Raw genomic sequence first — 27,915 nt, 5'->3', positions numbered from 1 at the left:
CATGCAACTCCACCAATGGCGGATCGTCCCCGCCGGAGCCCGGCCGCGCCGCAGGGAGAGGCGCGCATGCGCAGCAAGCAACAGTCAACGGAGCAGGGCGCATGCGCAGCAAGCACCAGTCAACGGAGCAGGGCGCATGCGCAGCAAGCACCAGTCAACGGAGCAGGGCGCATGCGCAGCAAGCAACAGTCAACGGAGCAGGGCGCATGCGCAGCAAGCAACAGTCAACGGAGCAGGGCGCATGCGCACAGAGCGCTGCGTTGGCTTGTGGGTGGACGCCATATTGAGGTAAGAAGCTTTGTCCTCAATACCCGGAGAGAGAGAGAGAGAGTCTCCAATACCCAGAGAGAGAGAGAGAGAGAGAGAGAGAGAGACTCCAATACCCGGAGAGAGAGTGTGTCCTGCACCCGGGGAGAGAGAGAGTGTCCCCTGTACCCGGAGAGAGAGAGAGAGAGAGTGTGTCCCCTGTACCCGGAGAGAGAGAGAGTGTCCCCTGCACCCGGAGAGAGAGAGAGAGAGAGAGAGAGAGAGTGTCCCCTGCACCCGGAGAGAGAGAGAGAGAGAGTGTCCCCTGTACCCGGAGAGAGAGAGAGTGTCCCCTGTACCCGGAGAGAGAGAGTGTCGCCTGCACCCGGAGAGAGTATCACTACGACGCCCTGAAATGCCAAGAGCTGACCATAAAGAAGAATACCCTCAGTCAACTAGTCCTGGGACTCAATAAAGTAACTAATAACAATACTAACAATAACCAGCCCCAGGACAGTGACAGGGTAACACAAAGAATTCGACCCAACACAATCGTCGCTAAGCAAAAGGAAAAATATCTGCCCAATGGCAGAAACAACAAAAACCCAAAGCAAACTCAATTGCTACTTGGCCCTAAACAGACAATACAACATAGCTGATTACCTGACCATGGTAAAGGATAACAAACTGAGAAGAACCTTGACAAGGTACAGACTTAGCGAACATAGCCTAGCGATCGAAAAAGGCAGACACAGGCAGACCAGGCTGCCAAGAGAAGACAGGATATGCTCTCACTGCAGTCAGGGAGTAGTTGAGACAGAGATGCACTTCCTCACAGCCTGTGGAAAATATCAGGGCATCAGAGAGAATTTCTATCAAAAATTCTCACAAATATGTCCTGAATTCAGAAATCTGACTGACAACCAAAAACTCCCATTCCTACTGGGGGAGGAGAGAAGCTGTGTAACACTGGCGGCACACTATGTTACAGCTTGCCATGAACAGAGGGACAACCAGTAAACTAAGACAAGAGTATATATAAACAAGGCGAAAATATATTTATAAACTCAGGGATATACCTGTTTATACACTGTATGAATGGAACCGCGTTTATGTGTTCAACCATAAATGTATTTTGATGCTTTGGCAACATAAGATGTACCTTATCATGCCAATAAAGCGATTTGTATTGTATTGTATTGTATTGAGAGAGAGAGAGTGTCCCCTGCACCCGGAGAGAGAGAGAGAGAGAGAGTGTCCCCTGTACCCGGAGAGAGAGAGCGTCCCCTGTACACGGAGTGAAGGAGGGAGGGAAAGAGAGAGAGGGGGAGATAGAGTCCCCTGTACACGGAGGGAGGGAGATTCCCCTGTACACGGACGGAGGGAGGGAGGGAGAGAGAGAGTCCCCTGTACATGGAGGGAGGGAGAGAGTCCCCTGTACATGGAGGGAGGGAGAGTCCCCTGTACATGGAGGGAGGGAGAGTGAGTCCCCTGTACATGGAGGGAGGGAGAGTCCCCTGTACATGGAGGGAGGGAGAGTCCCCTGTACATGGAGGGAGGGAGAGTCCCCTGTACATGGAGGGAGGGAGAGAGAGAGAGTCCCCTGTACATGGAGGGAGGGAGAGAGAGTCCCCTGTACATGGAGGGAGGGAGACAGACAGTGAGAGTTCCCCAAGTCCAAGTCATTAATGTATATCAAAAGCAGCAGTGGTCCTAGTACTGAACCTTGGGGAACTCCACTGTATAACTCCCTCCAGTCCCAAAAACCGCCATTCACCACGACTCTGTTTTCAATCCCTCAGCCAATTTTGTGTCCGTGCTGCTTGTATCCCATGGGCTTCAATTTTACTTACAAGGCTCATATGTGAACTTTATCAAATGCCTTTTGAAAGCCCTTCTACACCAACTGCATCCACCCTCTCTGTTACCTCATCAAAAAACTTAATCAAGTTAATCGTACGCAATTTGCCCTGAACAAAGCCATGCTGGCTCTCCTTTATTAGTCCAAGTCCTGAGTGACTTTTAATTTTCTCCCGGATTATTGTTTCTAAAAGCTTCCCCACCACCAACGTTAAACTGACTGGCCTGTAATTGCCAGGTTTATCCTTCTCCCCTCTTTTTGAACAAGGGTGTAACATTTGCAATCCCCAGTCCTCTGGCACCACCCCCTGTATCTGAGGAGGATTGGGAGATTGTGCTCAGCAGCTCGGCAATTTCTACCCTTCCTTCCCTCTAACCTAGGATGCATTCCATCCAGACCGGGTGACTTTCCACTTTAATTACTGTCAGCCTTTCTAGTACCTCTTCTTCATCTATTTTTATCTTGTCCAGTGTCCCAACAACCTCCTCGTTTACCACAGCAGACAGCTCCAAATTCCACTCAATCCAGAACTAACCGCAGGAATTTTGTTCTGTTTCTTTAGGTTTGGGAGACGAAGCCCACCAACATGGAACTGCTGAAAGAATCTGAGATATTAATTGATGGACAGACAGAGTCGTCTGAGATGCCTGGGCCCAGCCAGCTTCCCCTGGGCATCCCAGGGGGCCATGCCTTTTGGTGCATGACGTGTGGGAAGGGGTTCCGGTGGCGCTGCCTGCTGGATGCCCACCTGCGGGTCCACACTGGCGAGAAGCCCTTCGAGTGCCTCCTGTGTATGAAGCGATTCAGCAAGTCCAACGAGCTGCGGGTTCACCAACGTGTCCACACTGGCGAGAAGCCCTTTGAGTGTATTGTGTGCAAGAAGCGCTTTTACCGCTCCAGCCACCTGAACCGGCACCAGCAGTTCCACACGGGCGAGAAGAAGTTCGAATGCCACGTTTGCACAAAGCGCTTTTTTACCTCCAGCCACTTGACGCGGCACCAACGCATCCACACGGGCGAGAAGCCCTTCGAGTGCCCTGAGTGTGGCAAGCGCTTCAACAGCCCCAGCGACTTGACGGTGCACCAGCGGGTTCACACCGGCGAGAAGCCGTACGAGTGCGTGGACTGCAAGAAACGATTCAACCGACCTGGTGATCTGACTGTTCACCGGCGTATCCACACTGGTGAGAAGCGGCTGGAGTGCCCCGAGTGCAAGAAGCAGTTCAGCCGGCCCAGTGAACTGGTGGTGCATCAGCGGGTTCACACCGGCGAGAAGCCCTTTGAGTGCGCTGTGTGCAAGAAACGCTTTTACACCTCGAGTCATTTGATTCAGCATCAGGGAATCCACACCGGCGAGAAGCCCTTTGAGTGCCCTGTGTGCAAGAAGCGCTTTTACAGATCCAGTAACCTGACTAGGCACCAGCGAGGAGAAGGACATGACGAGAAAGGTAAAGCACACCAAGGTCATTCTACACTGATCTGATTGAAATAGTTCAAAGGATGCAGATATGTCTCCACAATTTTATCACAGCAGCTTTTCTCATTTTGCAGGATGTGGGCAACGCTGGCCACGTTTATTGCCCATTTCTCCGCCCCCCCCCCCCCTCCCTTTGTCCTGAGAAAGTGGGGGAGGGCCTTCTATTGCGAGGGGCTTGTCCGAACACTTCAGAACCACATAGTGTGGGGCTGGAGTTGTTTGGGCCAGACTGGGCAAGTGTACTAGGTTCCCCTCCCTGAAGGACATTAGTGAACCAGCGTCAGCCTATAAATACCAGATTTATTGAATTCAGTTTGACAACTTGACACAAAGGGATTTGAGCTTGCAGTTTCTGGTTTGCTAGTCCAGTATTGTAAACACTACACTTACGTACCTGGTTTACTAGTATGGTTTTTACTGCCATATTAAATGTATGGGTTGGTGAGCGAAATGTTTTTTTTAACACTAAGGCTTGGCTCAGTTTGTATTGTATCCACCCTCTTGAGTTGGAAGGTTAACTGTTCGAGTGCCAGTCCAGGACGTGAGCAATTTTAAACTAATTTGCAGGGGGATGGGCACCAGGATGTAGCATTAGGAAGGAGAAACAAGGTGCACAAAGGATTGGGAGAGACAGATAGCACTAGAGTAAGCAATAGTACGGTATTAGGTGGGGTCAGACTAAGGGAGAATACAAGAAGGTCTAAGATAGGTTTACAGTGCATGTGTGTAAATGCATGAAGTGTGGTAAATAAGGTTGGTGAGCTGCAGGCGCAAATAGACACATGGGAATATGACCAATACAATAGCAAAATACTGCGGATGCTGGAAATCTGAAATAACAACAGAAAATGCTGGAAATACTCAGCAGGCCAGGCAGCATCCGTGGAGAGAGAAACAGAGTTAACGTTTCAGGTCTGGGACCCTTCATCAGAACTGGAAAAAGCTGGAGATGTAACAGATATTAAGCAGGTGCAGAGACAGCGGGGGGGGGGGGGGTGGTTAGGAGGGGAGGAAGGAATTGAAAGAACATCCTGTACTTTTGTAAGAGGCAGGAAAGATAAAATGTTGCAAATGGGAATGGCAAAAATTATACAGCATGAAAAATGGGGGCAGGGATTATTATCTGAAATTGTTGTACTCGATGTTGAGTCCGGCAGACTGTAAAGTGCCCAATCGAAAGATGAGGTGCTGTTCTTCGAGCTTACGTTGAGCATCATTGGAACAATTTAATAGGCCGAGGACAGAGAGATCAGAGTGGGAGTGGAGCAGTGAATTAAAGTGACAGGCGACCGGAAGCTCAGGGTCACCCTTACGGACTGAACGGAGGTGTTCCGCAAAGCGGTCGCCCAATCTGCGTTTGGTCTCCCCAATGTTGAGGAGACCGCATCGTGAGCAGCGAATACAGTATATTAAATTGCAAGAAGTACAAGTAAATCGCTGTTTCATCTGGAAGGGGTGTTTGGGGCCCTGGACAGTGGGAAGGGAGGAGGTAAAAGGGCATGTGTTGCATCTCCTGCGCTTGCACGGGATGGTGCCAGGCGAAGGAGAAGGACTATTGGGGGTGATTGAGGAGTGGACCAGGGTGTCGCGGAGGGAGCGGTCCCTTCGGAATGCTGAAAGGGGAGGTGAGGGGAAGATGTGTTTGGTGGTGGGATCATGTTGGAGGTAGCGGAAATGGCGGAGGATGATACGTTGAATGTGGAGGCTGGTGGGGTGAAAGGTGAGGACAAGGGGAACCCAATCGTGGTTCTGGGAGGGAGGGGAAGGGGTGAGAGCAGAAGTGCGGGAAATGAAGCGGACACGGTCAAGGGCCATGTCAACCACAGTAGAGGGGAATCCTCGGTTGAGGGGAAAGGAAGACATGTCGGAAGCACTGGTATGGAAGGTGGCATCGTCAGAGCAGACGCGGCGGAGACGGAGAAACTGGGAGAATGGAATAGAGTCTAAGGATAAGGGGTAAGCCATTTAGGACAGAAATGAGGAGGAATTTCTTCACCCAGAGAGTGGTGAAACTGGAATTCTCTACCACAGAAGGCAGTAGAGGCCAGTTCATTAAATATATTCAAGAAGGAGTTAGATATATTTCTTAAGGCTAAAGGGATCAAGGGATACGGGGAGAAAGCAGGGACAGGGTACTGAATTTGGATGATCAGCCATGATCGCATTGAATGGCGGAGCAGGCTCGAGGGGCCGAATGGCCTACTCCTGCTCCTATCTTCCGTGTTTCTATGTTTACAAGAAGCGGGCTGGGAGGAAGTGTAGCCCAGGTAGCTGTGGGAGTCAGTGGGCTTGTAGTGGATGTTTGTCGAAAGCCGATCGCCAGAAATGGAGACGGAGTAGTCAAGGAAGGGAAGAGAAGAGTCGGAGTTGGACCATGTGAAGGTGAGGGAAGGGTGGAAATTGGAAGTAAAGTGAATGAACTTATCTAGTTCAGGGCGAGAGCAGGAAACGCCACCGATACAATCATCGATGTACCTGAAAAAGAGGTGAGGGAGGGGACCTGAGTAGGACTGGAACAAAGAATGTTCCACATAGCCCATGAATAGGCAGGCATAGCTAGGGCCCATGCGGGTTCCCATAGCAACACCTTTAATTTGGAGGAAGTGAGTGGAGTCAGAGGAGAAGTTGTTCAATGTGAGAACAAGTTCAGCCAGGCGGAGGAGGGTGGTGGTGGATGGGGAATGGTTGGGCCTCTGTTCAAGGAAGAAGCGGAGCGCCCTCAGGCCATCCATCCTGGTGGGGGATGGAGGTGTAGAGGGATTGGGCGTCCATGGTGAAAAGGAGGCGGTTGGGGCCAGGAAACTGTTAAAGTGACGGAGGGCATCGGAAGAGTCGCGAATGTAGGTGGGAAGAGACTGGTCAAGGGGAGAAAAAATAGTCAAGATAGGAAGAGATAAGTTCCGTGGGGCAAGAACAGGCTGAAACGATGGGTCTACCAGGGCAGTCCTGTTTGTGGATCTTGGGAAGGAGGTAGAAGCGGGCTGTGTGGGGTTGGGGGGCTTTGAGGTTGGCGGCCATGGGGAGCAGATCGCCAGAGGAGATGAGGTCAGTGACACACTTGGAAACAATGGCTTGATGTTTGCTAGTGGGGTCATGGTCCAGGCGGAGGTAGGAGGAGGTGTTGGAGAGCTGGCATTCAGCTTCCGCACGGTAGAGGTCGGTTCGCCAAACAACAACCGCACCACCCTTATCAGCAGGTTTAATGATGATGTTGGGGTTGGATCGGAGAGAACGGAGTGCTGCAAGTTCAGAGGGAGTTAGGTTGGAGTGAGAGGGGAGCAGAGAAATGGAGACGGCCGATGTCACGTCGGCAGGTAGCAATGAAAAGATCTAGAGAGGATAAGAGGCCAGAGGGAGGGGTCCAAGTAGAACGAGAATTTAAAAAGCGGGAGAAGGGGTCAGCTGTGCGAGGGGAAGACTCCTGGCCAAGGAAGTGGGCACGGAGACGAAGGCGACGGAAAAAGAGCTCAGCATCATGCTGTGCTCGAAATTCATTGAGATGGGGGCGTAAGGGGATGAAGCTCCGGCCTTTGCTGAGGGCAGAAGGGATAGTGAAAACAAGGCGGGGTGAGATTGGGAGATGGGATCAGAGGAAAGTGACTGGGAAGAAGGTTCCAGAGGGACGTTGGTGTCCAACAGTTGATGAAGCCTGCGATCCTTGACATCAGAAAGGAAGAAAAAAAGTTTTTTGTTGAAGTGTCTGATGAGTTGAAGGATGAAATGGAACTGTGGACCCGGACAGCTTTGAGATAGAGTGCGTCGGTGCTGCTGAAGAGAGAGGTCGAGAGTGTTCATGTGGCGGCGCATGGCGTTGAGCGTGGATCTCAAGATGCGGCAAGAGCAGTAGTTCGAGGAACGATGAATATCGCGGAGATATTTGTAATCCTGGGTGGATCTGAAACATGAAGGGTGGAAGTTCAGATGGAATCCACGTGGAATAACTCAGAACCGGAGACAGTTACTGAGGAAAGAGATGTGGCTGTGAAACCGAGTCTTGGCAGATACCTGGTCAAACACGAGAAGGGAAACAAAGCAATGACGATGAACAAGGTTGAAGAGACAAACGGAAATCACGTCGGAGAGAAGAGCAGAACTTCTTCAAGGTGGGCATTTCTAGAAGAGAGGTGGCAGTGAACCAAACACTAATACAATAGCAAAATACTGCGGATGCTGGAAATCTGAAATAACAACAGAAAATGCTGGAAATACTCAGCAGGCCAGGCAGCATCCGTGGAGAGAGAAACAGAGTTAACGTTTCAGGTCTGGGACCCTTCATCAGAACTGGAAAAAGCTGGAGATGTAACATATTAAGCAGGTGCAGAGACAGGGGAGACCAAACGCAGATTGGGCAACCGCTTTGCGGAACAACCTCAACGAGAGGTGCTCAACGTAAGCTCGAGGAACAACACCTCATCTTTCGATTAGGCACTTTACAGCCTGCCGGACTCAACATCGAGTTCAACAATTTCAGATAATAATCCCTGCCCCCATTTTTAATGCAGTATGATTTTGCCATTCCCATTTGCAACATTTTCACAGTATGTTCTTTCTATTCCTTTCTCCCCTCCTTAAACCCCCCCCCCCCTCCGTCTCTGCACCTGCTTAATATCTGTTACATCTCCAGCTTTTTCCAGTTCTGATGAAGGGTCCCAGACCTGAAACGTTAACCCTGTTTCTCTCTCCATGGATGCTGCCTGGCCTGCTGAGTATTTCCAGCATTTTCTGTTGTTACATGGGAATATGATGTTGTGGTGATAATGGAGACTGACTCGAAAAAGGGCAGGATTGGGTACTAAATATTCCTGGATATAAGGTGTTCGGGAAAGATAGGGAAGGAAAGAAAGGGGGTGGAGTGGCAGTATTGATTAAGGAGAATATTAGTGCTGGAGAGAGAGAATGTCCTGGAGGGTTGCCATTACACTACTAGATGTATTCTATAGGCCGCCAACTAGTGGGAAGAATATAGAGGAGCAAATTTGCAGAGAAATTAGAGAGGTACAAGAACGATAGAGTACTGATAATGGGGACTTCAACTATCCGAATATAGACTGGGATAGGAATAGAGGGGGAAGAATTTCTGAAGTTCAGGAGAAATTTCTTGATCAATACGTTTCCGACCCAACGAGGAAGGAGGCATTGCTGGATCTGGTTCTGGGGAATGAGGTGGGTCAATTAGAGCAAATGTCAGTAGGGGAACGGTAATCACAGTATCATAAGGTTTAGATTGGCTATGGAAAAGGACAGGGAGCAATATAGAGTAAAAATACTTAATTGGAGGAAGGCCAATTTCATTGGGTTGAGAATGGAACTCATAGAAAGTTAAAGCACAGAAGGAGGCTATTTCAGCCCACCATGTCTGCGCCGGCCAACAAAGAGCTATCCAGCCTAATCCCACTTCCCAGCTCTTGGTCCGTAGCCCTGCAGGTTAGAGCATCCCAAGTGCACATCCAAGTACTTTTTAAATGTGGTTAGGATTCCTGCCTCTACCACCCTTTCAGGCATTGAGTTCCAGACCCCCACAACCATCTGGGTGAAGAAATTTCCCCTTGAATCCCCTCTAAATCTTCCCCCAATTACTTTAAATCTGAGCATCCTGGTTTTTGAACCCTTAGCTAAGGGAAATAGGTCCTTTCTATCCACTTTATCTAGGCCCCTCATAATTTTATACACCTCAATAAGGTCTCCCCTCAGCCTCCTCTGTTCCAAGGAAAACAGACCCAGCCGATCCAGTCTTTCCTCATAGCTAAGATTCTCTACTCCCAGCAACATCCTTGTAAATCTCCTCTGTACCCTCTCTAGTGCAATCGCATCTTTCCTGTAATGTGGTGACCAGAACTGCACGCAGTATTCTAGCTGAGGCCTACTAGTGTTTTATATAGTTGAAGCATAACCCCCCTGCTCTTGTATTCTATGCCACGACTAATAAAGGCAAATGTTTTTACAGAGGCCAGTGTCGGGAGGAGCAGAGAGTGGCGGTACAGTGAGTACTTAAACTCACTTTCGCAGGCTTTTTTTTTTTTTTTTACAGAGGCCCGTGTCGGGAGGAGCAGAGAGCGGCAGTACAGTGAATACTGAAACTCACTTTCGCGGGCTTTTTTACAGAGGCTTACCAATCTCACTGACCGGCGGTGGCGTTCCGGAGCCACATCACGATTCAAAAAGTGACAGAGGCAAGAGGAAGCAGCTGATTGGGTGAGTACGGCCAGGTGAGTATTTATACTACTCTATAGTTTGACAGTTAAGATTAATAGTTTATACAATTTAGAAGGTCTTAATTTTTGTGGTTATAGTTTCTAAGGTCTGTGTTGTGTATCGAGGAGTGCTAGTAACCAAGGGCCCTTGAGTATATCATTTAATTGTAGTGCAATTAGTGGTATTGATTTGATTTAAATGAATTTGAAATAATTAAAGGGTAAGTCATGGCAGGACAGCTCGGCCCCGTGGCATGCTCCTGCGTTATGTGGGGAATCAGGGACACTTCCTGTGTCACTGACGACCATGTGTGCGGGAACTGTATCCAGCTGCAGCTACTGACAGACCGCATTGCGGCACTGGAGCTGCGAATGGATACATACTGGATCATTCGCGATGTTGAGCACATCATGGATAGCACGTTTAGGGAGTTAGTCACACCGCAGGTAAAGGCTGCACAGGCAGGAAGGGAATGGGTGACCACCAGGCAGAGTAGTAGGCACAGGCAGGTAGTGCAGGGGTCCCCTGTGGCCATCCCCCTCTCAAACAGATATACCACTTTGGATATTGTTGAGGGAGATGGCTTATCGGGGGAAGGCAGCAGCAGCCAACTTCCTGGCACCATGGGTGGTTCTGCTGCACAGGACGGGAGGAAATAGAGTGGGAGAGCTATAGTGATGGGGGATTCTATTGTAAGGGGAATAGATAGGCGTTTCTGCGGCCGCAAACGAGACTCCAGGATGGTATGTTGCCTCCCTGGTGCAAGGATCAAGGATGTCTCGGGGCAGCTGCAGGGCATTCTGGAGGGGGAGGGTGAACAACCAGTTGTCGTGGTGCATATAGGTACCAACGCTATAGGTAAAAAAAATGGGATGAGGTCCTAAAAGCTGAATATAGAGAGTTAGGTAAATTTAAAAAATAGGACCTCAAACAATCTCAGGATTGTTACCAGTGCCACATGCTAGTCAGAGTAGAAATAGAAGGATATTTCAGATGAATACGTGGCTAGAGGAATGGTGCAAGGGGGAGGGATTCAAATTCCTGGGACCTTGGAACCGGTTCTTTGGGGGGGGGGGGGGGGCGGTGGGACCAGTACAAACTGGACGGTTTGCACCTGGGCGGGACCGGGACTGATGTCCTAGGGGGAGTGTTTGCTAGTACTGTTGGGGAGGGTTTAAACTATAATAAAAGAGGGGTGGCTGGGAACCTGTGCAGGGAGACAGAGGAAAGGGAAACAAGGATAGAAACAAAAGACAGGAAGGAGAAAAGCAAAAGTGGAAGGCAGAGAAATCAAGGGTGTAAATCAAACGGCTACAGTAAATAATAATTCTAAAAGGACTAAGTGTTAAAAAAACAAGCCTGAAGGCTTTGTGTCTTAATGCGAGGAGCATTCGTAATAAGGTAGATGAATTAGCTGCGCAAATAGATGTAAACGGATATGATGTAATTGGAATTATGGAGACATGGCTCCAGGGTGACCAAGGCTGCGAATTCAACATCCAGGGGTATTCAATATTCAGGAAGGACAGGCGAAAAGGAGGTGGGGTAGCATTGCTGGTTAAAGAGGAGATTAACACAATAGTAAGGAAGGATATTAGCTCTGATGATGTGGAATCTGTATGGGTAGAGCTGAGAAATAACATGGGGCAGAAAACATTAGTGGGGGTTGTATACAGACCCCCAAACAGTAATGCTAAGGTTGGGGATGGCATTAAACGGGAAATTAGAGACACGTGCAATAAGGGCACGGTAGTTATCATGGGTGACTTTAATCTACATATAGATTGAGCTAACCAAATTAGTAACAAAACTGTGGAGGAGGAATTCCTAGAGTGTATACGGGATGGTTTCCTGGACCAATATGTCAAGGAACCAACTGGAGATCAGGCCATCTTAGACTGGGTATTATGTAATGAGAAAGGATTAATTAACGATCTTGTTGTGCGAGGCCCCTTGGGGAGGAGCGATCATAATATGATAGAATTCTTCATTAAGATGGAGAGTGAAGTAGTTGACTCGGAGACTAGGGTCCTCAATTTAAATAAAGGAAACTACGATGGTATGAGGCGCGAGTTGGCTAGGATGGATTAGGGAACGTTACTTAAAGGGTTGACGGTGGATAGGCAATGGCAAACATTTAAAGATCGCATGGATGAACTACAGAATTTGTTCATCCCTGTTTGGCATAAAAATAAAACAAAAAAGGTGACTCAACCGTGGCTAACAAGGGAAATTAGGGATAGCATAAGATCCTAGGAGAGGACATATAAATTGGCCAGAAAAAGCAGCAAACCAGAGGATTGGGAGCAGTTTAGGATTCAGCAAAGGAGGACAAAGGGATTAATTAAGAGGGGGGAAATAGAATATGAGAGTAAGCTTTTAGGGAACATAAAAACTGACTGTAAAAGCTTCGATAGATATGTGAAGAGAAAAAGATTGGTGAAATCAAGCGTAGGTCCCTTGCAGTCAGAATCAGGGGAATTTATAATGGGGAACAAAGAAATGGCAGACCAATTAAATACATACTTTGGTTCTGTCTTCACAAAGGAGGACAGAAATAACCTTCCAGAGATTTCGGGGAACATAGGGTCTAATGAGAGGGAGGAGTTGAATGAAATCAGTATTTGTAGGGAAATGGTGTTAGGGAAATTGACGGGATTGAAGGCCGATAAATCCCCAGGATCTGATAATCTACATCCTAGGGTAATTAAGGAAGTGGCCCTAGAATAGTAGATGCATTGCTGGTCATCTTCCAGAACTCAATAGACTCTGGAATAGTTCCCATGGATTGGAGGGTAGCTAATGTAACCCCACTATTTTAAAAAGGTGGTAGAGAGAAAACGGGGAATTATAGACCGGTAAGCCTGACATCGGTCGTGGGGAAAATGCTAGAGTCCATTATAAAAGATGTAATAGCAGAGCACTTGGAAAACAGTGACAGGATCGGACAAAGTCAACATGGATTTACAAAAGATAAATCATGCTTGACTAATCTACTGGAATTTTTTGAGGATGTAACTGGTAGAATAGACAAGGGAGAACCAGTGGATGTGGTGTATTTGGATTTTCAGAAGGCTTTCGACAAGGTCCCGCATAAGAGATTGGCGTGCAAAGTTAAAGCACATGGGATTGGGGGTAAGGTACTGACTTGGATAGAGAACTGGTTGGCAGACAGGAAGCAAAGAGTTGGAATAAACGGGTCTTTTTCTGAGTGGCAGGCAGTGACTAGTGGGGTACCGCAGGGATCGGTGCTAGGACCCCAGTTATTCACAATATATATTAATGATCTAGACGAGGGAACTAGATGTAATATCTCCAAGTTTGCAGACGACACAAAGCTGGGTGGGAGTGTGTGCTGTGAGGAGGATGCAGAGAAACTCCAGTATGATTTGGACAGGTTGGGTGATTGGGCAGATGCATGGCAGATGCAGTTTAATGTGGATAAATGCGAGGTTATCCACTTTGGCGGCAAAAACAGGAAGACATTATTATCTGAACGGCAATAGATTGGGAAAAGGGGAAGTGCAACGAGACCTGGGTGTCCTTGTGCACCAGTCGCTGAAGGTAAGCATGCAGGCGCAGCAGGCGGTTAAGAAGGCAAATGGTATGTTGGCCTTCATAGCGAGAGGATTCGAGTACAGGAGCAAGGATGTCTTGCTGCAGTTGTACAGGGCCTTGATGAGACTACACCTCGAGTATTGTGTGCCGTTTTGGTCGCCTTATCTGAGGAGGGATGTTCTTGCCATGGCGAGAGTGCTGCGAAGATTCACCAGACTGATGCCTGGGATGGCAGGAATGACGTATGAAGAGAGATTGGGTCGATTGGGCTTGTACTCGCTGGAGTTTAGCAGAATGAGAGGGGATCTCATTGAAACTTATAAAATTCTAACAGGACTAGACCAACTAGATGCAGGAAGGATGTTCCCGATGGCGGGGGAGTCCAGAACCAGGGGTCACAGTCTAAGGATAAGGGGTAAGCCATTTAGGACTGAGATGAGGAGGAATTTCTTCACCCAGAGAGTGGTGAACCTGTGGAATTCTCTACCACAGAAGGCAGTTGAGGCCAATTCATTAAATATGTTCAAGAAGGAGTTAGATATATTTCTTAAGGCTAAAGGGATCAAGGGATATGGGGAGAAAGCAGGGACAGGGTACTGAATTTGGATGATCACCCATGATCTCATTAAATGGCGGAACAGGCTCGAGGGGCCGAATGGCCTACTCCTGCTCCTATCTTCTATGTTTCTAAGCATTCCGTATGCCTTCTTATCCACCTTATCTAATTGGCCTGCTACCTTCAGGGATCTGTGGACATGCACGCCAAGGTCCCTTTGTTCCTCTACACTACTCAGTGTCCTACCATTTAATGTGCACCCCCTTTCCTTGTTAGCCCTTCCCAAATGCATTATCTCACACTTCTCCGGATTGAATTCCATTTGCCACTGTTCTGCCCACCTGACCAATTTATTGATATCTTCCTGCAGTCTACAGCTTCCTGCTTCAGTATCAACCACACAGCCAATTTTAGTATCATCTGCAAACTTCTTAATCATACCCTCTATATTCAAGTCAAGATCATTGATATATACCACAAAAAGCAAGGGACCTAGTACTGAGCCCTGCGGAACCCCACTGGAAATAGCCTTCCAGTCACAAAAACACCCATCAACCATTACCCTCTGCCTCCCGTCTCCGAGCCAGTTTTGAATCCAACTTGACACTTTGCCTTGGATCCCATGGGCTTTTAACTTCGTGACCAGTTGCCATGTGGAACCTTATCAAAAGTATTGCTAAAGCCCATATACACTACATCAAACGCACTACCCTCCTTGTTACCACCTCAAAAAATTCAATCAAGTTTGTCAGACATGACCTTCCCTTAACAAATCCGTGCTGACTATCCTTGATTAATCTGTGTCTCTCTAAATGAAGATTTATCCTGTCCTTCAGAATTCTTTCCAATAATTTACCCACCACCGAGGTTAGGCTGACTGGCCTGTAATTACTCGGTCTATCCTTTGCTCCCTTTTTAAACAAGGGTACCACATTAGCAGTCCCCCAGCACCACAGCTGAAGCCAGAGAGGATTGAAAAATGATGGTCAGGGCCTCTGCTATTTCCTCTTTTGCTTCGCTTAAATCTGGACCTGGCCCAGGTAAATTGGAATCAAAGATTGGCAGGCAAAACTATAATGGAACAATGGGCTGCCTTTAAAGAAGAGATGGTTCGAGTACAGTCGAGGTACATTCCCACGAGGGGGAAAGATAGGGCAACCAAAGCCAGAGCTCCCTGGATGACGAAAGAGATAGTAAGATGAAGCAGAAAAAGGAAGCGTATGTCAGATGTCTGGTTGAGAATACAAGCGAGGACCAGGCTGAATAGAAAGTTCAGAGGGGAAGCGAAAAAGGAAATAAGAAGAGCAAAGAGAGAGTATGAGAATAGATTGGCAGCTAACATAAAAGTCTTCTATAGGCATATTAACAGTAAACGGATAGTAAGAGGAGGGGTGGGGGCGACTAGGGACCAAAATGGAGATCTACGCACGGAGGCAGAGAGCATAGCTGAGGTACTAAATGAGTACTTTGCATCTGTCTTTACCAAGGAAGAAGATGCTGCCAAAGTCACAGTGAAAGAGATGGTTGAGAAACTGGATGGGATAAAAATTGATAGAGGCACTAGAAAGGCTGGCTGTACTTAAAGTAGATAAGTCACCAGGACCGGATGGGATGCATCCTAGGATGCTGAGGGAAGTAAAGGTGGTAATTGCGGAGGAACTGGCCGTAGTCTTCCAATCCTCCTTGGATACGGGGGCGGTGCCAGAGGACTGGAGAATTGCAAATGTTACACCCTTGTTCAAAAAAGGGTGTGAAGATAAACCCAGCAACTACAGGCCAGTCAGTTTAACCTCGGTAGTGGGAACACTTTTAGAAACAATAATCCGAGACAAAATTAACAGTCACTTGGTCAAGTGTGGATTAATTAAGGAAAGCCAGCATGGATTTGTTAAAGGCAAATCGTGTCTAACTAACTTGATCGAGTTTTTTGATGAAGTAGTAGAGAGGGTTGATGAGGGCAATGCGGTTGATGTGGTGTACATGGACTTCCAAAAGGCATTTGATAAAGTGCCATATAATAGGTCAGCCAGCAAAGTTGAAGCCCATAGAATAAAAGGGACAGCATGGTTACAAAATTGGCTAAGTGACAGGAAACAGAGTAGTGGTGAACGGTTGTTTATCGGACTAGAGAAAGGTATACAGTGGTGTTCCCCAGGGGTCTGTACTAGGACCACTGCTTTTCTTGATATATATTAACGATTTGGACTTGGGTGTACAGGGCACAATTTCAAAATTTGTAGATGACACAAAACTTGGAAGTATAGTGAACAGTGAGGAGGATGATGATAGACTTCAAGAGGACATAGGCTGGTGGAATGGGCGGACACGTGGCAGATGAAATTTAACGCAGAAAAGTGCGAAGTGATACATTTTGGTAAGAAGAACAAGGAGAGGCAATATAAACTAAAGGGTACAATTCTAAAGGGGGTGCATGAACAGAGAGACCTGGGGGTATATGTGCACAAATCGTTGAAGGTGGCAGGGTAGGTCGAGAAAGCGGTTACAAAAGCATTCGGGATCCTGGACTTCATAAATAGAGGCATAGAGTACAAAAGCAAGAAAGTTACGAAGAACCTTTATAAAACACTGGTTCGGCCTCAAATGGAGTATTGTGTCCAATTCTGGGCACCACACTTTAGGAAGGATGTGAAAGCCTTAGGGTACAGAAAAGATTTACAAGAATGGTTCCAGTGATGAGGGACTTCAGTTACATGGATTAGACTGGAGAAGCTGGGGTTGTCCTCCTTAGAACAGAGAAGATTGAGAGGAGATTTGATGGAGGTGTTCAAAATCATGAGAGGTCTAGATAGAATAGGTAGAGAGAAACTGTTCCCATTGGCAGAAGGGTCGAGAACCAGAGGACACAGATTTAAGGTGATTGGCAGAAGAACCAAAGGTGACATGAGGAAAAATATTTTTACGCAGCAAGTGGTTATGATCTGGAATGCACTGCCTGAAAGGGTGGTGGAGGCAGATTCAATCGTGGCTTTCAAAAGGGAATTGGATAAGTACCTGAAGGAAAAAATTTTTGCAGGGCTCTGGGGAAAGGGCGGGGGAGTGGGACTAGCTGAAGTGCTCTTGGAGAGCCGGCATGGGCTTGACGGGCTGAATGGCCACCTGTGCTGTAACCATTCTATGATTCTTTTGTCCAGACTGATACCCCAGTGCCAGCCATTCAGTGTTGGTATCAAGGCCCACTAGGCATTTCATTGAAACGGCCTAAACTTACTTCACTTCGGACGCTTACAGCCAGAGAAACCTTTGTCCCATCTGGGACGTATTTTCAACCCAGGCCCCAGACGTGAAAGTATGTTGTCTGACAACACTGGAGCGGTAGCATAGTGGTTATGTTACTGGACTAGTACTCCAGAGACCTGGACTAATGATCCAAAGATAAAAACAGAAAATGCTGGAAATACTCAGCAGGTCAGGCAACATCTACAGAGAGAAACAGAGTTAATGTTTCAGGTCGATGACCCTTCTCCAACTTCTTCCAGTTCTGACAATGTAACCGGTTTTTAAGCAAGTGTAGGGGCAGGGAGAGCGGGGAGGGGAGGAAAGAACAAAAGGGAAGGTCTGTGATAGATCAAAGGCAGGAGAGATTAAGAGACAAAAGGGATGATGGTGCAAGGCAAAAGGAGATGGTAATGGGACAAGTTAAGAAACAAAAGATGACTCTAGATGAGGTGTAAACGGCAATGGCAGAATCATCAACAGCTGCCATGTGAGAGAAAAAAAAGATAGGGGCCGAGGTTATGGTCTGAAATTGCTGAACTCGATGTTGAGTCCAGAAGGCTGTAAAGTGCCTAATCGAAAGATGAGGTGCTGTTCCTCGAGCTTACGCTGAGCTTCATTGGAACAGCGTAAGAGGCCAATGACAGAGAGGTCAGAGTGGGAGTGGAGCGGAGAATTAAAGTGACAGGCGACCAGAAGTTCGGGATCACGGGACTGAACGGAGGTGTTCTGTAAAGCGGTCACCCAATCTGCGTTTGGTCTCCCCAATGTAGAGGAGACCGCATCGTGAGCAGCGAATACAGTATACTAGATTGCAAGAAGTACAAGTAAATCGCTGTTTCACCTGGAAGGAATGTTTGGGGCTCTGGACAGTGGGAAGGGTGGAGGTAAAAGGGCAGGTGTTGCATCTCCTGCGCTTGCACGGGAAGTTGCCCGGGGAAGGGACGTTGGGGGTGATAGAGGAGTGGACCAGGGTGTCGCGGAGGGAGCGGTCCGTTCGGAATGCTGAAATGGGAGGTGAGGGGATGATGTGTTTGGTGGTGGGATCACGCTGGAGGTGGCGGAAATGCGGAGGATGATCCGTTGAATGTGGAGGCTGGTGGGGTGAAAGGTGAGGACAAGGGGAACCCTATCGTGGTTCCGGGAGGGATGGGAAGGGGTGAAAGCAGAAGTGTGGGAAATAGAACGGACATGGTCGAGGGCCGTGTCAACCACGGTAGAGGGGACTCCTCGGTTGAGGGAAAAGGAAGACATGTCGGAAGCACTGGTGTGGAAGGTGGCATCGTCGGACCAGATGCAGCGGAGACGGAGAAACTGGGAGAATCGAATAGAGTCCTTACAGGAAGAGGGGTGGGAGGAAGTGTAGTCCAGGTAGCTGTGGGAGTCAGTGGGTTTATAGTGGATGTTTGTCAATAGCTTATCCCCAGAGATGGAGACAGAGAAGTCGAGGAAGGGAAGAGTCAGAGATGAACCATGTGAAGGTGAGGGAAGGGTGGAAATTGGAAGCAAAGTGAATTAAATTTTCTAGTTCAGGGCGAGAGCAGGAAGCGGCAACGATACAGTCATGAATGTACCGGAAAAACGGGTGAAGGAGGACTAAATAGGACTGGAACAAAGAATTTTCCACATATCCCACGAAAAAGTTGTTCAGTGTGAGAACAGCCAGGCGGAGGAGGGTGGTGTGGATGGAGACTGGTTGGGCCTCTGTTCAAGGAAGAAGCGGAGCGCTCTCAGGCCATCCTGGTGGGGGATGGAGGTGTAGAGGGATTGGACGTCCATAGTGAAAAGGAGATAGTTGGGGCCAGGAAACTGGAAACTGTTAAAGTGGCGGAGGGCGTCGGAAGAGTCGCGGATGTAGGTGGGAAGAGACTGGACAAGGGGAGAAAAAAGTGTCGAGAGAGGAAGAGATAAGTTCCGTGGGGCAAGAACAGGCTGAAACAATGGGTCTACCAGGGCCGTCCTGTTTGTGAATCTTGGGAAGCAGGTAGAAGCGGGCTGTGGGATTGGGGAACTATGAGGTTGCCGGCTGTGGAGGGAAGATCTCCAGAGGAGATGAGGTCGGTGACGGTCTTGGAAACAGTGGCTTGATGTTTGGCAGTGGGGTCATGGTCCAGGGGGAGGTAGGAGGAGGTGTCAGAGAGTTGGCGTTCAGCCTCCGCTAGGTAGAGGTCAGTTCGCCAAACAACAACAGCACCACCCTTGTCAGTAGATTTAATGACGATGTTGGGGTTGGATCTGAGAGAATGGAGTGCTGCAAGTTCAGAGGGAGGTAGATTGGAGTGGGTAAGGGAACAGAGAACTTGAGACGGCCGATGTCATGCCGGCAGTTTGCAATGAAATGATCTAGAGAGGTTAAGAGGCCAGAGGGAGGGGTCCAGGTGGAATGAGAACTCTGAAAACGGGAGAGAGGGTCAGCTGTGCGGGGGGAAGACTCCTGGCCAAAGAATTGGCACAGAGACGAAGGCAATGGAAAAAGAGCTCAGCATCGTGCCGAGCTCGACGAGTTCTTTCTCTCTCTACAGATGCTGCCTGACCTGCTGAGTATTTCCAGCATTTTCAGTTTTTATTTCAGATTTCCAGCACACTCAGTATTTTGCTTTTGTATTAATAATCCGAAGACATGAGCTCAAATCCCACCACGGTAATCAGGGAATTTAAATTCAGTTGATTAAATCTGGAATAAATAGTTAGTATCAGTAAACTACTGGATTGTCGTAAAAACCGATCTGGTTCACTAATGTCCTTTAGGGAAAGAAATCTGCCATCCTTAGCTGGTCTGGCCTATATGTGACTCCAGACCCACCGCAATGTAGTTGACTCTTAACAGTCCTGAGTTGTACCAAACTGTTACAAAGAGTTATCACCACACGGACTGCAGCGGTTGAAGAAGGCAGCTCACCACCGCCTTCTCATGGGCAGTTAGGGATGGGCAATAAATGCTGGCCTTGCCAGTGACGCCCACATCCCGTGAACGAATTTTAAAAAAGTCACTGACACTGAGTTCCTCCTGCCGGGCTGAATTTGATCTCTGGAACAGAGGTGAAAGGCCAAGTGGGATGTATGTCATAGAGTTATACAGCACAAAAAGAGGCCCTTTGGCCCATCGTATCCACGCCGGCCTTCAATCCCTGTCTAATCTAATCCCATTTTCTAGCACTTGGTCCGTAGCCTTGTATGCTATGGCGTTTCAAGTGCTCATCTAAATGCTTCTTGAATGTTGTGAGGGTTCCTGCCTCTACCACCCTTTCAGGCAATGAGTTCCAGATTCCAACCACCCTCTGGGTGAAAAAGATTTTCCTCAAATCCCCTCTGAACCTGCCCCTTACCTTGAAACTATGTCCCCGGGTTATTGACCCCTCTACTAAGGGGAAAAGTTCCTTTCTGTCTACCCTATCTAAGCCCCTCATAATTTTGTACACCTCAATCAGGTCCCCCCTCAGCCTTCTCTGCTCCAAGGTAAACAACCCCAGCCTGTCCAGTCTCTCTCCATAGCTGAAGCGCTCCAGCCCAGGTAACATCCTGGTGAATCTCCTCTGCACCCTCTCCAATGCAATCACATCCCTCCTATAGTGTGGTGACCAGAACTGCACACAGTATTCCAGTTGTGGCCTAACTAGCGTTTTGTACAGCTCCATCATAACCTCTCTGCTCTTGCCTTCATTAGCCGAGGCATAGAATATAAGTATCCCATATGCCTTTTTAACCACCTTATCTACCTGTTCTGCTGCCTTCAGGGATCTATGTACATGCACACGGACGTCCCTCTGATCCTCTGTCCTTCCTAGGATCTCCCATGTGGGACTTTGTCAAAAGCCTTACTGAAGTCCATGTAGACTACATCAACCGCACTACCCTCATCCGCGCACCTAGTCACCTCTCAAAATTCAACCAAATTGGTCAGATATAATCTCCCCCTGACAAAGCCATGCCGACTATCCCTGATTAATCCCTGCCTCTCCAAGTGTAAACTAATTCTGTCCCTCAGAATTTCTTCCAATAATTTCCCTACCACTGATGTTAGGCTCACTGGCTTGTAATTCCCTGGTTTATCCCTACTACCCTTCTTGAATAATGGTACTACGTTAGCTGTTCTCCAGTCCTCTGGCACCTCTCCTGTGGCCAGAGAGGTTCTGAAAATTTGTGTCCGAGCCCCTGCAAATCTATTCCCTTGCCTCACACAGCAGCCTGGGATACATCCCGTCAGGGCCTGGGAATTTATCCACTTTTAAGCCCGCTAAAACTGCTAGCACCTCCTCCCTCTCAATACTAATTTGTTCAAGTATATCACAATCCCCCTGCCTGATGGCAGGAAATAATGTTTTGTAAACAGGAAGTCAGCACTGATCATTAATGTGTTTTTGTTTCAGGAATGAGGCATAGGGTGGGTTTTTAACAGATGCTTCAGTCATGGTCTTAGAAGAGCAGCCATGTTCCGATTCAATGGTAGAGCAGGCTCGACTGGCCGAATGGCCTGCTCCTGCTCCAATTTCTTATGTTCAGTCCTAAATTTCATCATTTTACCCAAGAATTTATCAGATGCAACAGATGTTATGGGACTTTAGGAGATTTAAATCTGGATACTTTGAAAATGTGTTTGTGGTTTAGAATGGCCCCTACCTTGGATAAAATTGGTAATCTCAGTCAGCCCGGCCATGGTTGGTCAAGGGTCTTTGTCAGAAATTAGTGCTGGTTTCAGAGGTGCTGCCTCTCCCTGTTCACCTGCTCTTTCTTTTCTGGAGCTGGTTGCCTTCCAACATCTTCAGCTTAGATTTCAAATCTGATACCCAGCTTTTTAATGTTTTATTGCATTTACTGAAGCCCACTGACTCAGCTATTCACACATCCTCTGTTTCTTTGTCTCTCAGTTTTTTCTATGTTCTTGTATTTGACAATGCGACTTGTCCTCTGTAGAGGCAGAGGACACGGCTAAAGTACTAATGAAACTTTTCATCTGTCTTCAAAAACAAAGCAAATGATGTGAAAGTTACACTAAAAGAGATGGGGGAAGTTATGGACAGGATAATAATAGATAGAAAAGATGTATTAAAAAGATCAGCATTACTGAAAGTTAGTAAGTCGCCTGGTCCAGATGAAATTCATCCTCGGTTGCTGAAAGAAGCAAAGGTAAAAATAGCAGAGGCACTGGTCACAATCTTTCAATCTTCATTGGATACAGGAGTAGTGGCGGAGGACTGGAGGGTTGCTAATGTTATACCACTAGTCAAGAAAGGAGAGAGGGATAAACCAGGGAACTACAGACCAGTCAGCCTAACATCAGTGGTGGGGAAGTTATTGGAAACCATTATCGGGGACAAAATAAACTTTCATTTGGAAAGGAATGGGTTAATCGAGGAGAGCTGGCATGGAATTGTTAAAGGCAAATCGTGTCTGACTAACTTGATTGAATTCTTTGATGGGGTAACAGAAGGTTGATCAAGGTAGTGCAGTAGTAGATGTATGTATGGACTTTCGGAAGGCATTCAATTAACTGCCACACAAGAGGCTTGTTAATGAGTTGGAAGCCCATGGAATTAACGGGAAAGTGGCGGTATGGATGCGGAATTGGCTCTGACAGGAAGCAAAGGGTGGTGGTGGATGGATGTTTTCAGACTGGGAGGTGGTTTGCAGTCGTGTTCCCCAAGGGTCAGTTTTGGGTCCATTACTCTTCAATTTTTATAAATGACCTAAACTCGGGTGCAGGGAGCAGCATTATAAAATTTGCAGATGGCGCGTTGGATCATAAACTGGCTGAGTGGCAGGAGGCAGAGGGTGATGGTCGAAGGTTGCTTTTGTGACTGGAAGCCTGTGTCCAGTGGGGTACCTCAGGGATCGGTGCTGGGTCCCTTGTTGTTTGTGATCTACATAAATGATTTGGATGAGAATGTAAAAGGTATGATCAGTAAGTTCGCAGATGACACGAAAATTGGTGGGGTGGTAAATTGTGAGGAGGAAAGCCTCAGGCTACAGGACGATATAGATGGGTTGGTCAGATGGGCGGAAAAGTGGCAAATGGAATTTAACCCTGAAAAGTGCGAGGTGATGCATTTTGGACGGACAAATAAGGCAAGGGAATACACAATGAGTGGTAGGACCCTAGGAAGTACAGAGGGTCAGAGGGACCTTGGTGTACATGTACATAGATCCCTGAAGGCAGCGGAACAGGTAGATAAGGTGGTTAAAAAGGCATATGGGATACTTGCCTTCATTAGCCGAGGCATAGAATATAAGAGCAGGGAGGTTATGATGGAGCTGTACAAAACGCTGGTGAGGCCACAGCTGGAGTACTGTGTGCAGTTCTGGTCGCCTCACTATAGGAAGGATGTGATTGCTTTGGAGAGGGTGCAGAGAAGATTCACCAGGATGTTACCTGGGATGGAGCGCCTCAGCTATGAAGAGAGGCTGGACAGGATGGGGTTGTTTTCCTTGGAGCAAAGAAGGCTGAGGGGGGACCTGATTGAGGTGTACAAAATGATGAGGGGCATAGATAGGGTAGACAAAGAGGAACTTTTCCCCTTAGTAGAGGGGTCAATAACAAGGGGGCATAGATTCAGGGTAAGGGGCAGGAGATTTAGAGGGGATTTGAGGAGGAACTTTTTCACCCAGAGGGTGGTTGGAATGTGGAACTCAATGCCTGAAAGGGTGGTAGAGGCAGGAACCCTCACAACATTCAAGAAGCATTTGGATGAGCACTTGAAATGCCATTGCATACAAGGCTATGGACCAAATGCTGGAAAATGGGATTAGACTGGACAGGGATGGATGGGCGGCGCAGACACGATGGGCCGAAGGGCCTCTTTCTGTGCTGTAAAACTCTATGACTCTATGATATGAAACTTGGCAAGTAGTAGACCATGATGAGGATAGTTATAGACTTCAGGGTGACAGACAGGAGGGTGAAATGGGGAGAAGCATGGCAGATGGAGTTCAATGTGGAGAAGTGTGAAGTGATGCACTTTGGGAGGACTAATATGGAAAGACTGTTCAATAAATGGCACGATTTTGAAAAGTGTAGATGAGCAAAGAGACCTTGGTGTCCATATACAGATGGCAGGGCAAGTTGATAAGGTGGTTTAAAAAGCATATGGGTTAACTATAGGCCAGTTAGCCTAACATCTGTCATTGGGAAAATGCTGGAATCCATTATTAAGGAGGTAATAGCAGGACATTTAGAAAATCATAAGAATCAAGCAGAGTCAACATGGTTTTATGAAAGGGAAATCATGTTTGACAAATTTGCTAGAGTTCTTTGAGGATGTAACAAACAGGGTGGATAAAGGGGAGCCAGTAGATGTAGTGTATTTGGATTTCCAGAAGGCATTCGATAAGGTGCCACATAAGTGGTTACTGCACAAGATAAGAGCTCATGGTGTTGGGGGTAATATATTAGCATGGATAGGGGATTGGCTAACTAACAGGAAACAGAGAGTCGGGATAAATGGGTCATTTTCGGGTTGGCAATCAGTAACTAGTGGGGTGCCACAGTGCTGGGGCCTCAACTATTTACAATCTATATTACTGACTTGGATGAAGGGACCGAGTGTACTGTAACCAAATTTGCTGCTGATACAAAGATAGGTGGGTTAGCAAGTTGTGAGGAGGACACAGAGAGTCTGCGAAGGGATATGGATAGGTTAAGTGAGTGGGCAAAAATTTGGCAGATGGAGTATAATGTGGGAAAATGTGAGGTTATCCACTTTGGAAGGAAGAATGAAAAAGCAAATTATTATTTAAATAGAGAGATTTTACAAAATGCTGCAGTACAGAGGGACATGGGGGTCCTTGTACATGAAACACAAAAAGTTAGCATGCAGGTACAGCAAGTAATTAGGAAGGCTAATGGAATGTTGGCCTTTATTACAAGGAATATGGAGTATAGAAGTAGGGAAGTTTTAATGCAACTTTACAGGGCGCTGGTGAGACCGCACCTGGAGTACTGCGTACAGTCTTGGTCTCCATATTTAAGGAAGGATATACTTGCATTGGAGGCAGTTCAGAGAAGGTTCACTAGGTTGATTCCTGGGATGAAGGGGTTGACGTATGATGAAAGGTTGAGCAGGTTGGGCCTATACTCATTGGAGTTTAGAAGAATGAGGTGATCTTATTGAAACATATAAGATTCTGAAGGGGATTGACAGGGTGGATGCTGAGAGGATGTTTCTCCTAGTGGGGGTATCTAGAACTAGGGGGCATAGTTTCAGAATAAGGGGTTGCCCATTTAAGACAGAGATGAGGAGGAATTTCTTCTCTCAGGGTCGTGAATCTTTGGAATCTCTACCCCAGAGAGCTGTGGAGGCGGAGTCATTGAATATATTCAAGGCGGAGATTGACGGACATTTGAACTACAAGGGGTATGGGGAGAGAGCGGGAAAGAGCGGGAAAGTGGAGTTGAGGCCAAGATTGGATCAGCCATGATCTTATTGAATGGCGGAGCAGGCTCGAGGGGCTGATTGGCCGACTCCTGCTCCTGTTTCTTATATTCTTACTTGGGTTTAAATAGAGGAATAGAATATAAAAGCAGCAATTATGCTGGAACTTTATAAATCACTGGTTAGGCCTCAGCTGGAGTATTGTGGACACTTCTGGGCCCCACACTTCAGAAAAGATGTCAATTCCTTAGAAAGGATCCTTCACCTGACGAAGGAGCAGTGCTCCGAAAGCTTGTGATTTCAAATAAAGCTGTTGGACTATAACCTGGTGTTGTGTGACTTCTCACCTTAGAAAGGATACAGAGGAGGTTTACCAGGGATGAGGGACTTCAGTTATGAGGAGAGATTGGAAAAGTTAGGGCAGCACGGTGGCATAGTGGTTAGCACTGTTGCCTCACAGCGCCAAGGACCCGGGTTCAAATCCAGCCTCGGGTGACTGTCTGTGTGGAGTTTGCACATTCTCCCCGTGTTTGCGTGGGTTTTCTCCGGGTGCTCCGGTTTCCTCCCACAGTCCAAAGATGTGCGGGTTAGGTTGATTGGCTATGTGGGGTTACGGGGATTGGGCTTGGGTGGGATGGCTGTCGGTGTAGGGACCGGGTGCTAGGGTTTGGATGATCAGCCATGATCTCGTTGAATGGCGGAGCAGGCTCGAAGGGCCGAATGGCCTACTCCTGCTCCTAGTTTCTATGTTTCTATGTTCTCCTTGGAACAGAGAAGGTTAAGAGACGACCTAATAGATGTTTTCAAGATGATAGGTTTTGATAGAGTAGATAGAGAGAAAAACGATTCCCTCTGGTGAGTGGGTCAATAATCAGAGGTCATAGATTTAAAATCACTGGCAAAAGATCTCGAGGGGCGATGAGGAGAAATGTGTTCAGTCGGAGAGTTCTGGGGATCGGGAACGCTCGACCTGAAAAGGTGGTGGGAGCTGATTCCATCAATAATTTTAAAGGGAGTTGGACGGTTCTGGAGGGTGAGAAACTGACAGGGTCACGGACAAAAAGCGGGGGTGTGGGACTGAGCACAACTGCTCTTGCAATGGGCCGAATGGTGGCCTCCTGTGCTGTAACTTCCTATGATTCTACTTGCCAGATCTGTTACCTCATTCCACTGATGATTGTCTGTCTGTCTGTCTGTTTTTCAGTTCTGGTTGAAGAATATGAGCCCAGAGCTTTGCCCGTCTGTTCTTTCTATTGGTGCTGAGCCTGACTGACCTGCTGTGCATTTCCAGCTTTGCTGCAGAGGAGTGTCCAAAGCCTATATGCTAATCTATTGCTTTTGTTTGCTCAGGTCTGCTGGATGGGACATGTGCAAACAAGGTGAAGAGAAGAGCCAGGAAGGAAATAGTGAAAGAAAGCGAATCTTCTGAGGCGCCAGTGCCCGTCCCCATCCAGCGTGGATCCGGTGTCAAGGAGGGGCAAGGGTTCCGTTGTACTGTGTGTGGGAAGAGGTTCCGCTGGCCCAGCCTCCTGGATACACACCTGCGTGTTCACACCGGAGAGAAACCGTTCGAATGCACCTTCTGTACAAAGCGTTTCTGCACCTCCAATGGGCTGCGGGTACACCAGCGAACCCACACCGAGTAGGAGGCAGCTGGCCCAACGGCATGGCAGCCATGAATTGATCCCGGGGGCACCACTGGCTGCTGCCGCTCCTTGCATGCAATTATCTCTTTCTCGTGACTTGGTTTCAGAAGATCACCAGATAATTATAGATGAGGAAAGCTATTCAGCTCATAATCCGCCCACCCAGAATGACCCTGCTCTGTCTCCCACCAATCCCTTCTGTTAATTAGTTCTTAAATGATTCCAAGATATTTGGCACCTCTACTACATCCAATAGTTCAATGTATTATCACTTTATGTGATGAATTTCCTGCTATCAGTCTATAATTACATTTTGCTAGTTTGGGCCATGTCCGTTTGTTCTACACTTGCAATTTAATTTAAAATAATATTCCACATTTCCTTTTTCCACTCTTCCCTCTCTTTATATATCTCCATAAGATCGCCTTTCAGATGCATCCAGTCTAGGCTGCAAAGTTTCCCCATAACCCTGATGTTGGTCTCAGACATGAGCCTCTTTGCACTGCCTCCAGCACTTGTGTCTGCCGTGTAGCTCAGCAACCAAAGCTGAACACCACTCTACAATTGGATCAGCCTTCCTTTGAATCGTATTCTACTGTTCTGGCTGTGTTGTTAATATTCTATTGGCTGTGTTTCTCCATATGTTTTAATAATAGTGGAGTGGAATAGAAATTGATGTTTGATAAAATTAATGGAATGTAATATACTGTGAGCTGGAATGGAAAGAATGATGGAATAAATCAATGATGGATTAAAATGAATGATGTAACAGAATAGAA

The 27,915-nt window shown here is 47.4% G+C and overlaps 1 protein-coding gene across 1 annotated transcript; it reads left to right on the top strand.

Annotated features, from left to right (window-relative positions):
- Nucleotides 1-212: 212 nt before the first annotated feature.
- On the top strand, nucleotides 213-27,915 carry LOC147100176 (uncharacterized). The gene is made up of 3 exons (XM_085968949.1): nucleotides 213-288; nucleotides 2,670-3,555; nucleotides 26,841-27,915. Exons 2-3 carry the CDS (start codon nucleotides 2,694-2,696, stop codon nucleotides 27,134-27,136), a joined length of 1,158 nt encoding a protein of 385 aa, XP_085825075.1. The 5' UTR covers nucleotides 213-288; nucleotides 2,670-2,693; the 3' UTR covers nucleotides 27,137-27,915.

This window comes from Somniosus microcephalus, chromosome 27 (genome assembly GCF_052327205.1).
Source record: "Somniosus microcephalus isolate GS21.2 chromosome 27, FLI_Smic_1.0, whole genome shotgun sequence".
Lineage (NCBI taxonomy): Eukaryota > Metazoa > Chordata > Chondrichthyes > Squaliformes > Somniosidae > Somniosus > Somniosus microcephalus.
Note: the sequence above shows the minus strand (reverse complement) of the source record. Positions and strands in the feature narration are given on the sequence as shown.

What these genes read in the sequence shown, in the direction of transcription:
- LOC147100176 (XM_085968949.1), top strand. Translation starts at nt 2,694, where the DNA reads ATGGAACTGCTGAAAGAATCTGAGATATTAATTGATGGACAGACAGAG. An exon ending in AGAAGGACATGACGAGAAAG is followed by an intron (nt 3,556 to 26,840) that starts GTAAAGCACACC and finishes TTGTTTGCTCAG; the next exon opens with GTCTGCTGGATGGGACATGT.